This window comes from Mustela putorius, unplaced genomic scaffold, assembly GCF_011764305.1.
Source record: "Mustela putorius furo isolate JIRA1106 unplaced genomic scaffold, ASM1176430v1.1 tig00003863_pilon_pilon_pilon, whole genome shotgun sequence".
In the NCBI taxonomy this organism is placed as follows: Eukaryota; Metazoa; Chordata; class Mammalia; order Carnivora; family Mustelidae; genus Mustela; species Mustela putorius.
Window position 1 is genome coordinate 27,424,596 of NW_025422015.1, and position 15,484 is coordinate 27,440,079.

At 42.1% G+C, this 15,484-nt stretch overlaps 1 protein-coding gene across 9 annotated transcripts in view; it reads right to left on the reverse strand.

Moving 5' to 3' along the window:
* NCOA7 (nuclear receptor coactivator 7) overlaps positions 1-15,484 on the reverse strand; it is a 160,318-nt gene that overhangs the window by 57,632 nt on the left and 87,202 nt on the right. For all 9 annotated transcript variants that reach the window (XR_006602357.1, XR_006602358.1, XM_004740133.3 and 6 more), the window contains one exon: positions 2,686-2,765. Coding sequence is in view for 7 of the 9 variants with exons in the window: in XM_004740133.3 (XP_004740190.1) it covers positions 2,686-2,765 (80 nt within the window). In the remaining 2 variants the exon portion in view is untranslated. The remainder of the gene's footprint in view (positions 1-2,685; positions 2,766-15,484) is intronic.

The following is a 15,484-nucleotide window of genomic DNA, read 5'->3' on the forward strand; positions in this document are numbered from 1 at the left end:
TAAGAAGTTCCCATCTACAATCCCGGTTCAAGACCCATGGCTGTACTGATAATGCAAAACTGGCTTCCCCAGGTAAGCCCTGAATGAGGCAGCAACGGGAGGCAGGGATGGCAGGTCGTGGACCAGGGAAGATGCAGATGGAGAATGAAACTCACTACCAATCTGAGCATCAAAAACCCCTAACCTGATGAACGGTCTCAGACTAATCAAATTCACAGTTACAGATGACAACCAGAATGACCTTGAAGCATTTCTGGGACAAGTCAGTATTTTTAAAAAGTCATTGAAAATTTAACAACATATGCCCCTACTTCTACTCTGGGCAAAATCAGCCTTACCAAAAGTGTAAAAAAAAAAAAAAATGTTTTAAAGTATGTATTATTTTTTCATTATTAGATATTTATATAATATTTTCAAATCTAGGAGTTTTCAGGGTATAGGAGTCAGTACAAGACACACTGAGAATGGAAATTAGAGCCAGACTGTTGGATCTGAATTGTGAATCTGCGACTGTGTGACCTTGGGTCACTTGCTTTTAACTTCTATGTGCTTCAGCTTCTTCCTCCATCAAAAAGATAGTTATAATTCCTGCTTCACAGCACTTACTTCATGCCAAGTGATCAAAAAATTGGCTTCATATTTTTAAGAAAACACTTGTAGAATATACTGGTTAGGGAGTTCAAGGAAGGAGAAAAACATTAACAATCTGGAGTTATTACATATGGATAAGACATAAATAGAGAAGCAAGCCATAGACCCTAGGACAGACACTGGAATCATTAAATGTTTAAAACTAAACGGATGCAAAAAAAACCCCAAAATAAATGAACAAACAGACAAAACCAAAACTGAACAGATGTTCGAACATCCACAGCTCTCTGCAGTCAAATGCTCTACCATGAACATCCACAGCTCTGGAGCAAAATAAGCAATCCAGTAAGTGGTTCTCATGGTTCTCTAAACACGAAGTTATGAATCCCCTTTTATTTCCAATGACAAGTACAAAAAATAACTTGCCAAGTAAAACCAATCCCATAACCTGTCAATCAAACAGGAAGGCATCGCTGCATTACGAATCTGATCCCTTGTTTCTTTAAGTAACATGGGCGTTGCCGTGTGTCCTCGCTGCAGCAGTTAGTATATACTTTGTGAAGCATCTCCTAGCCAATGACACGTCTCATTTCTTTGGGGGGCTTGGGAATGATACTGCTGGATACACACATGGCTTTGGATTTTATACCGTTACTAATGATAAATAATCCAATACTTTTTGAGTACCTACTAGGAGGTTAGGCACTGTGCAAGGTGTTATGGGGATCAAAAAAATATTGTAGACCATGGCAAAGTGAAATAAAAAAATCACCTCAAATCCCTTCCAGAAAGGCCTAGTCCTCTAACCCCCAGAAAGATGGCTGTACACATTCATAGAACACGGAGCATGAAATGCCTGTGCCCAGCTCTCCTGTGTGACTCTAGAAGGGCTTGGAGATAACTCAGCATTCCAGAAGAAATGCCAGGGAAGGATCAAGTCTTGCTGCTCACCGTACAGAGAGCCTGGCACAGCATATGAGTAATGAGTAGAAAAACATACACATGAGAAAATCACAACCAGGCAATGGCGACAGCACTTCATTTCTTGTTAGCAGTCAGAGAACACGCCTCAACCATGCTCCTTCATAGTGAATTAAAATAAATCTAGACCCGAGTGTTCACTTTGTAGCAGAGCTGGGATAAATGCACGCAGCTCCTGGACTCCAGGAGTTCACGCTGCAGGAGAGAGAGGCATACACGGCACATACACACATGCACAGCATTATTCATCTCCTGATTCAACAATATGGAAGCCTATACCTTGCAAGCCCCAGAAATACAATGGTGACCAAAAAGTGGTCTTTCCCCATAGGTCCATGAATTAAGGCACAAGACAGACATTAAAATAATAATCACGGGGCACCTGGGTGGCTCAGTTGTTGAGCCTCTGCCTTCAGCTCAGGTCATGATCCCAGGGTCCTAGGATTGAGCCTCACATCGGGCTCCCTGCTCAGCGGGAAGCCTGCATCTCCCTCTCCCACTCCCCCTGCTTGTGTTCCTGCCCTTGCTGTCTCTCAAATAAATAAATAAAATCTTAAAAAAAAAAAAATAAAGTAACAATCACATTAGTGAATCAGTAAACTGAGACAAATTTGTAAAGGAACATGAATCTATGAGAGGTAAAATAAAGGGATCTGGCTGAATGGTCACAGGGATAAGAATGAACATGGAGAGTCATGGGAAGAAGATGTCAAGGATGAAGTTCTGATTGTAGAAATGGGTGGCTGATGGAGCCACTGCTTCTTGGGAAAAAAAAAAAAAAAAAAAAAAAAAAAAACCCAAGCCCGGAGATCTAAATGGATATGATAAGCAGGCAAATGACTCTGGTTCTGGAACTCAGAAGGCATGGATGGGATGAGACCTAAAGTTGGCCACTGTTGGCATAGCAAAGATAATGCAAGTTACAGGTTCACATGACACTGCCTAGAGAGAGAATATGGAGGGAAGAGAAATGACTTAGAACAGGTCTTAAAAAGCTTCATTAATTAATGGGCACACAAGAGGAATGCAGCTAAGGGCCAGGATGTGTCGTGGGGAAACATCATGCAAATCCAGTGGTATTAACAAATGTTCACACCTCCTGTTTATACTTACAGTATATTCCATAGTACCGTGGGGCTTCTGAACCACCATCTTCTTCTCTTTTTTATCATGTGTTTTGTTTTGATTGTCATCTGAAGAATAAAATGTATATAAATGAATAATTTCATTTTCAGGGATCGAGGATAGGGTAATCTACAGTACATTAAAACCCACTTTCAAGGGGCCTCTGGGTGGCTCAGCTGGCTGGGAGACTGCCTTCGGCTCAGGTCATGATCCTGGAGTCCCGGGATCGAGTCCCGAGTCAGGCTCCCTGTTCTGTGGAGAGTCTGCTTCTCCCTCTGACCCTCACCCCTCAATGGTCTCCTCTCATTCTCTCTCAAATAAATAAATAAATAAATAAATAAAAATAAAATCTTTAAAAATAAATTAAACCCACTTTCAGGATGTTTGGCTGGCTCAGTTGGTAGAGCATGAGACTCTGCTCTCAGGGTTGAAAGTTCAAGCCCCACAGTGAGTATAGAGATTATTTAAAAATTAAATCTTAAAAAAAAAAACCAAAAAACAAAATACCCACAACACAACAATTTCAAACTGACTGAAAAAAAAAAAAAAAAAAGACACAACTAGAAAAATGGACTACAGGCACAAATAGAACATACTCTTAAAAAAAAAACACTATTTATCAATGAACACTTGAATAAATGATTTATGTTAACTATAATCAAATAGTACAAATAACAATGAGGCAATGTTTTATAGTTACTAATGTAATGGTTTAAATGATAATATATAATGATACCGTTAAACTAATATACTTATGATATACATGAAGCATCATGTAAATCAATCCCATCCTTTTATTTTTTGTTTTTTCATTATGAAGTATAATTAAAATAACAGTGGATCAACAGTTACTCAATTATTACTCAATGCTCACCATACAATGTTATTACACTATTACTGATTATATTACTTATGTTGTTCTTTTCATTTCCGTGACTTATTTATCTTATACCTGGAAGTTTGTACCTCTTAATCCCTTTCAACTATTTCACCCACCCTCCCTACCTCCCCTCTGGGAACTACTGATTTGTTCTCTGTATTTAAGAGTCTGTTTCATTTGTTTATTTGTTTCTTAAGATTCCACATATAAGTGGAATCATATGGTATTTGTTTTTCTCTGTCTGACTTACTGCACTTAGCATAATACCCTCTAGGTCTATCCATGTTGTCACAAATGGCAAGATTGCATTACTTTTTATGGCTAAGTAATATTATACATACACGTACACACACACACACGCACACACTCTGTATCTCTCTTGCCCTGTATGTGTGTGTGCGTGTGTGTGTGTATGACACAGTCACATCTTTATCCATTCATCTATCAGTGGATACTTGGGCTGCTTCCATATCTTGGCTATTATAAATAGTGCTACAATGTATTTTTTTGACTTAGTGTTTTCATTTTCTTTGAGTAAATACTCAGTAATGGAATTACTGGATCATCTGGTATTTCTACTTTTAATTTCTTTTTTTTTTTTTCAAAGATTTTATTTATTTATTAGAGGTGGGGGGAGAGCGAGGAGCACAGGCAGACAGAATGGCAGGCAGAGGCAGAGGGAGAAGCAGGTTCCCTCCCGAGCAAGGAGCCCGATGTGGGACTCGATCCCAGGACGCTGGGATCATGACCTGAGCCGAAGGCAGCTGCTTAACCCACTGAGCCACCCAGGCGTCCCTCTACTTTTAATTTCTTAAGGAAGCTCCATACTGTTTTCTACAGTGGTTGCACCAATTTACATTCCCAACAAGAGTGCACAAGGATTTCCAGCCCTTTTAGAAAGCAATTTGTCAATATGTACCAACAGCCATAGAAATGTTCATTCTTTGATTCAGTAATCTTTCCCTTAGGGATTTATCCTAAGCAAAAAATCCAAAGAGGAAAACTACCATATATCGTAACATATGATTTGTGCAGTATTATTTATAATAGTGAAAATCTGGGAAGACCAATATGCCCAACAACATATTGTAAGTTGGGCCACAGACTTTACCGTTTTTATAGGTCAAAATAGGTCAACCTAAGGTTTAGCAGCTGCATTATGATTTAAATTAATTCTCATGGTTAAACACATCCTTATATAATCAGCCCAGATATTGAAAACCAGAGAGACATATTGTAAAGGATAACAATTTAAGTGACAAAGAAATATACAACTGAATTAAAGACATGAAAAGATGCTCTAACCTGTACGTGACCAGAAAAATGCAAACTAAAAGCAAACTAAAATGAGGTATCATTTCCCAGCTATTAGCATGGCAAAAATCAGAAAGTTGGATAATTTTAGTGTTGGTGGAGATGTGAACTGCTAGTAGGAATGTAAGCTGGTATAACCATTGCAGCAAATAAAATCTGTACAGCCCTTCCTTACGACTCAGCAATCGGACAGACATCCATCCTCTCCCAGGAGGTATATACTTTATAGATATCAGAAAGTCACTTGCTGGAGGATGTACTGAACAGCCTCATCGGTGGCAGCAGGAAGCTGGAGGGTAAGCAAAATTTAGTAGAAATGCTCTGGAATTCTAGGCAGTAATTAGAAATAACAAGCCAGAAGTATACACTGTCGTGTGTTTACATGAGAGAAAAAGAAGGGGATATACAGAACAATACCATAAGGTATACTTAAAACAGGTATACTTAAAACTTTGTGTGAGGCACACAAAGGAAGTACACATTTTTCAAGGTCACGTCCAAATACAAGTCTATATACCAAACACAGCAGGATGTGTACGGTCAGGAAAGAAATGGGAGGGAGGAATGAGGATACAAGGAAATTAATGAATAAATAACGAGGAGCCCAGCTCGGCCGGTGATGATCTGCTATGAACTAAGATTAGCTCTGTGCTCTACATCAGGGGTCCTACAACGTCCCACGTACAGGTGGATCAACAAGATCACCACATCCACATGATAAATAGAAGTTTACTGAGAACTGGAAGGTAATACAGCAGCATGAAAGAGTTAATTCATGTGGTACTGATCTGCCTTTTAAATATTTCCTTTGGGATGCCTGGGTGGCTCAGTTGGTTGGACGACTGCCTTCGGCTCAGGTCATGATCCTGGAGTCCCGGGATCGAGTCCCGCATCGGACTCCCAGCTCCATGGGGAGTCTGCTTCTCTCTCTGACCTTCTCCTCATTCATGCTCTCTCTCACTGTCTCTCTCTCAAGTAAATAAATAAAATCTTTAAAAAAAAATAAATATTTCCTTTATATTAATACTAAAAACCAAGAAAAAAGGAAGAGGTGCTGTCATTAGAGTTCTTTCCAGTCATTTCTATGTTCAACTGGATCCTTTTATAGAACCAAAGAGACTCCGGAAATTCCTCCAGACTAGAAAGAAAGTGACCCCCCTACCCTCAGGTGGCCACATGTCGATTACTTTAGGAGGATGAGACAGAGAGCGTTTTCTTAGAGCTCCAGATCTCTGGATTCTATAGGGAGGGAGAATTTACACAGTCCGATGGAAAACCCAATCATAGTACTTTACGACCCTTACGATCCGGTATTCCGTCCTTTTAATATGTCAGCCCTACTCTCTGGCTCACACTCCTACCCTTCTCTTGTCACGACAAACAGCTGTCACTGTAGCTACTCCTGCTTTCAGAACAGACCCTTCCTACCCTTTTGTAAGCGCTTCCCATTTCTAGAACCTATTCCCTTCCCGTCTGTGGCAGCTTCCAGTCCACGCCTGCACATCAACTGTGCATAATTATTTCTGGTCCCAGTGGATCCCTGTTAGCCACCAAACCATGAGTTTCCATACTGCTCAGCTGCAAAAGAAAAACAGGTGCTTGCTGAACCTTTTAGGATAAAGTAAACATGAATACCTGAATTAGTACAAAAATTACTTTTCCTTTGTCACAGGTGGGTAGGCCAGAAAAATGTCAAACATAGTAACATTATAAATAAAGGAGAGGGAAAAAAGCCTTCCCTCCAGAATCTAAGATTTTGAAACTCTGGAGGTAAGGACCATGATGTCTATCCATCTTTGGACGTCTTGTGCCTTAATATGATACCCAGAATGTATGATCGAACGAAGTTCTCAATACAGGTCAATGAACCCGACAAGTTGGATTACTGGCAACATCGTCACTGACAGAACATCGCACCAGGAATATCATATGAACCTATCAAAGCCACAAGCCATTTTTACAACGGACTCAATACAGACAGCAAAGAACTGTCTGATTCCAAGGACCTAATTCAATTGTCTTTTCACAGCGTAACAGCACAAGGCAGGGTGTCTGGGTGGCTCAGTCAGCCTTCGGCCCAGGTCGCAAACTCAGGGACCTCGGATCCAGTTCCGCATCGGGCTCCCTGCTCGGTAGGTTGTCTGCTTCTCCCTCTGCTCCTCACCCTGCGCTCGCTTTCTCTCTGTCTCACATAATCTTTTTCTTTTTGTAACAGCACAGGGTGAAGGTTCATACTGCTTCCTAGGGTTTTTTTGCGGGGGGGCTGGTGGTTAAGTTTTAAAGATGGCCAGTGCGTGTGTCCGTAAGTGAAGGCCTGCATACCTCACCTAGACAAGCTCTGCAGCACATAGCCCATGAAGCCCTGGAGAGGTTTCCCACCCTAAGGAGAGCTGAGAAGAGACAGCAGCGGCCTTGGGCAAGGACTACTCGGCCTTGAGGCAGGATGGGGCTCCATCTCCAGGGTTTCTGGGGAGGGCCCGTCACTACCTACAAGGACGGAGGACTCTCCCAGTGTCACGTCCAGCGTCAGCCTCCTCAGACCCTTATATCTACACACATTCAGACCCTCCTCTGCTCAGGAGAACCTGGAGCAAATGATGGAATAGTATTTACTGCTGGAGGGGAGACCTGGCCAGATGTTCCTCAGAAACTATAAGAGCAAAGCAGCTGAACCTCCGGCCTGCCCCGCCTCAGGAAAACAAAAACTCTTCAGAGCCCAGTAAGGAAGAACTTTGACAAAACTGACAAGACCCCTAGAGGAGAGAAATGCAGGTCCCTAGCCCCTCCCGTCTCATTTCTCATAAATTGCAGATGTGGGGCTACCTGCCTGGCCCCCCATCCTGCCTCTTCCCTCCCACCCCAGAGGAGGGCCGGGAGTGTCCCCAACACAAGGCTGCCAGCCCATGCATCTGAGATTCTAGACATGTTTCTTTTCTTTTCTTTCTTTTTTTCTTTCTTTTTCTTAAAAGATTTCATTTATTTATTTGTCAGAGAGAGAAAAAGTTAGAGAGAGTACACACAAGTAGGCAGAGTGTCTGGCAGAGGCAGCAAGAGAAGCAGGCCCCTGCCGAGCAAGGAGCCTGATGGGAAACTCGATTCCAGATCCCAGGACCCCGGGATCACGACCCAGCCTAAGGCAGCGGCCCAACCAACTGAGCCACCCACGTGTCCCTAGACAGAAGTTTCTTGAAAGTAGACTCCTCTCTCCCCGAGTACTGGGGCTAAACGCAGTGGGCATTCAGGAGACTGTCCAGGGCCCACAGGGGCGCGAAGGCTGGATGTGAAGCAATCCTTTGCCGCGTGGTCTGTGAAGTCTTGTCGGTGTTACAGCTGCTGCAGGAATGCATTCTTAGAGAACCTGAGGTTTGAGGCCAGACCCTAAGGAAAGCTTAGACGTGGGGAGTGGAGCGAAGGGCGGCTCCGGGGAGTGGGGTGTAGAAGCGGGGAGCACACGTGGAGAGAAGCTACAGGAAGATCATGCTGACCGCGTCACACGCCGCCGCACTGAGGAGGAGAAAGGAACACCTGCAAATGGATCCCCGGAAGGCCACACAGTTCCGGCCGCGAAAAGGGGAAAGATTGCGAGACAGGTGATGTTAACCCTCTCGGTAAAGCAGGGAGAAGGCCTTTGGCTAAAGTGAAACGGGCCACAGACAGGCTTGGGAGCTTAAGGGATTGTGAAATTTGGATGAATTACTAAGGTTTCAACGACACATGACGACTGCACGCAGCAGGAGGGGTTCCCGGCAGGGGGAGGGGGGCTGAGTGACGGGTGAGGTGTGGAGGAAGCAAACCGCATGCCGCCAGAGCGACCTGGGGGGTGTCAGGCATGCGCGCAGGGCAGCAGCAGGTGAGGAGGCCTGAGACACTGCAGCGAGGAGAGTGGCCTGACGTCTTCCTGCCCTACTGCTACTCTATTACCGCAAATGAGGTGCCTCCGCATTCAAAATAAACCCAGATTTAGTAGGTTCCAAGTCTGACATGGGTCTCAGTGGGCTAAAATCAGTGTCTGGAGGTCCCAGGGAAAGACTAATGTCCTTGCCTCCTCCAACTCCTACAAGTAGGCTGCTTTTGCTGGCTCAAGGTCCCTTTCTCCACCTGCCCAGCAACACCCAGCAGAGTCCTCCCACGTGCCACTTCTCTAGCTCTTCCTCCCCTTCTGCTGCTCTTTCACTTTTAAGGACCTTTGGGTTTATACCGGGCACCCTGGATAATCCAGGATGCGCCCTTAAATTCAATTGATTAAGGAACCTTAATTCCATCTGTAACTTTAATGCGACTTTGCTGTGTAACCTAACAGGTTTTGGAAATTAGGACACATACCTGCCTACCACAGGTGGAGAACAGGTTTACAAGAAAAGATAAGGGCACCTTTATCAGTTAGTGAAGCATCTGTCTTCGGCTCCGGTCATGATCCCTGGGTCCTGGGATGGAGCCCCACATTGAGCTCCCTGCTCAGCAGAAAGCCTGGTTCCCCCTCTCCCACCCCACCCCCCACCGCTTGTGTTCCCTCTCTCACTGTGTCTCTCTTCTGTCACAGCAAGAATAAATAAACTCTTCAAAAATTAAAATATAGGAAAAGATAAGAGGCTCAAATTCAAAGAGGGAATTTTCGGGGATTCAAGTAGTGATCTGAGCTGTGAGTGCGCTGGAGAATGGGTAGGGGATGTTAAGGAATGCAGCACTGGCTAGATGTTCTGGTTCTGAGGAAAAAAACACGCAAGAATAAGGCAATACCAATGTCATTCAAACCTGAGCATCTGTCACAGACCACTGGAGATGGGGTGAAGTCAGGACAACAGATATTGTTCCCTACTGTCTTTGAGAACAGAGACTAAAGACAACTGTGAATTCCCTGGATCTTGATTCCATATCTCTGTATAGATACAGGAAAGACAGAAAAGACAGTATGTAGCTTTTTTCCTGCTATCAATTATCTGAATAAGCAGAAACAGAATGAGAAAGTATCAGGGCCACTTCTGTACTCGCCTTACACTTAATCGGTGTGTGGGTGTTCTCTCCTCTTACTCTTCTTGAACAATCCATTCTCCCCCTTCCTTCCGTCTCTATTATAAGACCATCTAAATGGGGTACATGAGCTGACAGCATAGGACCCTCAAGAACTTGTCTAAAGAGGGAGGACAGTTTTCCATGGCATCCAAATGAGATGAATTTGTAGAGGCAAAAACTGTCTCTTGTCTCTCCAGATCCTTCTATGAAAGGGGCACCCTGACTGACAAGCAGAAGAATCTACTTCCAATGACTGGCATATCCCTATCCTAGGAACTGATGAATTTGGCTGTGACAGTTTGATGATATTAACCATAAAATCAAGTCATATGCCATCTCCCTTATGTCACTAAACATTTTTCTTTTTTTTTTTTTTAAGATTTTATTTATTTGTCAGAGAGAGAGAGAGCGAGCGAGAGCGAGCACAGGCAGACAGAGTGGAAGGCAGAGGCAGAGGGAGAAGCAGGCTCCCCGTGGAGCAAGGAGCCCGATGTGGGACTCGATCCCAGGACGCTGGGATCATGACCTGAGCCGAAGGCAGCTGCTTAACCAACTGAGCCACCCAGGCGTCCCACTAAACATTTTTCTGATCACAGTTTGGTTTGGGGGTCAAAATGAGCTGAGTTCAAATAGCAAACCTGATAAATTCTCACAGCTGTGCAACATTAACCAAGTTATTTGAAATCTTTGTGCCTCTGCTTCCTTGTCTATAAGAGCATTCTCATAATGTTGTTCAAAAGATTAAATGAGATGACAAGCACAGTGTTTCCCTCAGAGCCTGGCACAGAGTAAGTGCTTAACAAAGGCTAGTATTAATAATAATGCAGTCAATGCAACTTAATAGGAATCTGAACAGGGTAGGGTATGAAAAGAATTCTAAACCTTAAGCCAAAAGATTTCATTCCCAAACACGGGAGTGGCAGAACATTAATAGATGATTATGAATTGTTTAAAAGAGAAAAACCCAATCTAATCACTTGGATTCAATGCTAAAGAAGCCTTCAATGAATTAAACAGCCATTATATTAAAAAAAAATTAAAAACATAACACTAGTTAGAAAACTAAAAATAGGAGTGAGCTTCCCTTAACACAAAGAACTTTTAGTTATTCTTTGATATGCATTAAAAATATGCTCCTGAGGGGTGCCTGGGTGCTCAGTGGGTTAAACCTCTGCCTTCAGGGCATGATCCCAGGGTCCTGGGATCGAGCCCCACATCCTGCTCTCTGCTCAGCAGGGAGCCTGCTTCCTCCTCTCTCTCTCTCTGCCTATTTGTGATCTCTGCCTGTCAAATAAATAAATAAAATCTTAAAAAAAAAAAAAAGCTCCTGAAAAATCAATAGAACCCTAAAAGCTGTATATTAAAAGTAATTTGCCTGTGAGAAGGGAAGCTGAACGACCTTGAGAAATCACTTCCTGGTCTGTACTGTCCTGTTCCTTGCTAAACACAGCACCAGTGAGGCCCCACCCCCACCTCAACTTTCTAGAAGAAAGATTCGAGGGTCTGCAGCAGCAGAAATACCCCCAGGCATTGCAGGACCTCCATCCCATTCTTCTTTTGTCAAGTTGTTCTGTGGGAGACACAGGCCTAAGAGCAATTCCAGCAAAGCTCTAAGGCTTCTGGACGTAACATCTCCCACTCTGCTCAACTCTTAACACAGAGGCTAACCTAAGATGATACAGGACTAAACCACAAGAATTTAAGGTCATAAAAATAAACTTTGTCATGGAGATAAAAGCAGCAACACTGCAAAGACAACAGAGACCGGCAGGTTGGAACTCCCAAGGCTGAAGAGGGAATCTCTGCCACTCTTTGGCACTTCGAGACGAGACAATGCCCACACCTGCCTCGAATGTGTACCCACCTGTTCACCAACGGTCTCTTTAGAAATCAAGCAAAGCTTTCCAAGGTATACCTGAGGCAACAGAGAGGAGCTCTTATATCAGACACTGAAAGCAAATATTAAAACACCAATATAAATACAAGAATTCCTACTACCATGGTTTATACTCAACTGTGTTTTGGAATCCCTAGTCAAAGGAAAAGATAAAAGAGTTTTAAAAGAGAGATAAAAGAGATCACATTTTGATTATTCACAGATGAATTGTCTACCTAAAGAACCAACATCTTAAAATATCCAGAAAATCATGAAATTGTTCAGTAAGGTGCCTAGATATGAGTCTTTTATATTTGTTATAGAAATGTATTACAAAGGGGCGCCTGGGTGGCTCAGTGGGTTAAGCCGCTGCCTTCGGCTCAGGTCATGATCTCAGGGTCCTGGGATCGAGTCCCACATCAGGCTCTCTGCTCAGCAGGGAGCCTGTTTCCCTCTCTCTCTCTGCCTGCCTCTCTGCCTACTTGTGATTTCTCTCTGTCAAATAAATAAATAAAATCTTTAAAAAAAAAAAAAAGAGGGCGCCTGGGTGGCTCAGTGGGTTAAGCCTCTGCCTTCGGCTCAGGTCATGATCTCAGGGTCCTGGGATCGAGTCCCGCATCGGGCTCTCTGCTCAGCAGGGAGCCTGCTTCCTCCTCTCTCTCTGCCTGCCTCTCTGCCTACTTGTGTTCTCTGTCAAATAAATAAATAAAATCTTAAAAAAAAAAAAAGAAATGTATTACAAAGAGTACCAGGCATAATAGTAAGAAACAAGAAAATGCCTAGGAATAAATAGAATGAGACAATGACAAGATATATATGTATATATGTAAAGAAATTTTAAAAGGTTTAGTAAAGTTGATGTAAATGGAAGCTTGACTAAAGGGAGGTATATATAATGTTCCTAAATTGGAAACCTCATTCTTGTAAATATTTCACTTTCTCTTCAAATTAATGTTTAAGATAAATGCAATTCAAATAAAAAGAATTTTTTTGGAGAAGGCAAACATGTCAAATTGATCATCATATTTCTTTGGAAGCATAAATAGATCATAAGAGTATCCAAAATTATTTTTAAAAGAAAAATGACAGTAGGAATCCTGTACTGATGTTAAAACGAATGATTATAAAGCCATAGCAATTAAAAAATGAAGTATAAAAAATCAGGTCTATATTGAAGGAATTTAATGAAATACAAAAATGCTTTTATAAACTAGTGAGAAAAGGCTAGCCTTTCCCATAAATGTCATGTAACTTCATCTTTGAGGGGGAGGTTTTGGCATCAGACAGACTGAATGACAGTACTGGTCTGCCCCAGCTCACTGTATAATTAAGTAACTTTACTTAATCAAAGACAGTTTCCCAGCATGTAAAATGGGAACACAGGTGTGTCTGGCTGGTTCAGTCAACAGAGCATAAGACTCTTGATCTCAGGGTCCTGAGTTCAAGCGCCACATGTTGGGCGTGGAGCCTACCTAAATAAAAAAAAAATTATAAGTAGATAAATGGCGATACCAACTGGACTCCCACCGAGTCACTGTAAGGATTACATAAGGCAATTTGATTAAGGTAGAGCACTGCACAATGTGTGCAACAAGGACTCAGGAAACCTTAAGGATTACTATTAAATGAGGTTGGGTGAACACTGGTTAAGATCTGGAGAAAAATCCAGACCACTCTTCAATCAATGCAGACAGATTAAAGATTTAATAGTTAAAAATATGAAGTAAGAAATGTTCTTGAAGAAAAATACAGGATTCGTATTTGCTTAAAGAAATATGTTCTCTATCGGCGATACACACTTCTGAAATTACTGGCCTCACTCTGTCAAGAGTGCAATGAAAATATTAAATATTATTATTAGGTATCCTAAGGGTAACTTCTGGAACACCTGAATCATAAGCTGTTACAAGAAAAATTTTTAAAAGGTATGCCATGAGGAATCTTCACCTCTTGAGGATGGAGAGGGCAGGGGTGTGAGGAAGAAAGAGTACACTAAATATGAACTCCATGTTTTCTCCTCTGTTGACACAAAGGGAAATGCCATGCAGATGTTGTTTTCCTTCCTTTAAGCATGCCACATGACCAACGTGAGTGGAGTCACAGTCACGCTGATGTACAATCTAGAATGCAAGAAGGGTGGGGGAGTTGTTTATGGTGAAAATCTTTACCTCAGAGCCTAGTAGTGCCCCCAGCAGGAAGCTGGCCCTCAAGTACTTGTAGAATGGGTCAACTAACCTCTTGCTCGGTATGGAAGCAAACAGAGTACTTCAGTTATTGAGTCAGCTTCTGACACACCAGCCATAAAACCCGTCAGTGTGTTGACTGTAACTACATATGTGACTAGGTCAAGCCCAAGGAGAAATTTCAACCTTATCGTCATTCACATTCTAGTTCAGGGGAAATGGAAACTCCATGTATAACCAAGTTTTTGTCTTTACTAAGAAACCAGAAGACCTAAACTTTTATTCAACTTTTGGCTTCTTTTTCCCTGAGAGCTTACGTGGGGGAAGCAGAACAATGTAAAGTGGCATTGTTAGGACTTTTGTGCCAGAGCTGGGCTCAAATCCCTGCTTTATACCGATCCACAGCGGGACCTCTGGTTAAGTTACTCAGCTTCCAGATTTTCTCGTCTATTTAATAGGCTCCTACCACCTGCATTAGATCATAATTACTAGTAAATTAAATAATGAAATAAAGCATTTAACCTACAGGAGTCACTCATCTAAAATAGGCTCTTTCGGGGCGCCTGGGTGGCTCAGTGGGTTAAAGCCTCTGCCTTCGGCTCAGGTCACGATCCTAGGGTCCTGGGATCGAGCCCCGCATTGGGCTCTTTGCTCAGCAGGGAGCCTGCTTCCTCCCCTCTCTCTCTGTCTGCCTCTCTGCCTACTTGTAATCTCTGTCTGTCAAATAAAATAAATAAAATCTTAAAAAAAAAAAATAGGCTCTTTCATCTGAAAACTCAAGGTAGTTTTTTTTAAATAAATGGATCAAAAACTTAGTTGGGTAAATTTAAAATTTAGAAGAGAGTAAGAACTATAAAGACCAATTCTGTACAAATACAAACTATAAATGGTCATGAAAAATACCGCTGAACAAGAGAAGAAAATACAAAATCACCCATGTTACTCCATTCGGAAAGAATCCATGTTTACATTCTGGTGACCGTCATGCCAGCAGTTCTCCATCTCCCTTTTTGTAGGTATACAGAAGAGTTATTTTTTCAACAAAAATGGAATAATTATCTATATACTATTGCCAACTTGCTTTCCTACCATAACAGTATTTTGTGAAAATTTCCCAGTGTTTTTCTTTTTTTCTCAAAGATTTTACTTATTTATTTGACAGAGATCGCAAGTAGGCAGAGAGGCAGGCAGAAAGAGAAAGGGGGAAGCAGGCTCCCCGAAATCATGACCTGAGCCAAAGGCAGAGGCTTTAACCCACTGAGCCACCTAGGTGCCCCTCCCACAGTGTTTTTCTACATCATTTAAAAATAGCACACAGTCTTCCATCTTATGTCATTTATGTTATTTTTATTTTCCCACTATTTAAAACAATGCAATGAAGAAGATGTGGTATATTTATATAACAGAATATTATTGGGCCATAAAAAAGGAAATCTTGCTATTTGCAACAACATGGATGGAACTAGAGAGTATAATGCTAAATGGAATAAATCAGACAGAGAAAGACAAATGCCATGATTTCAC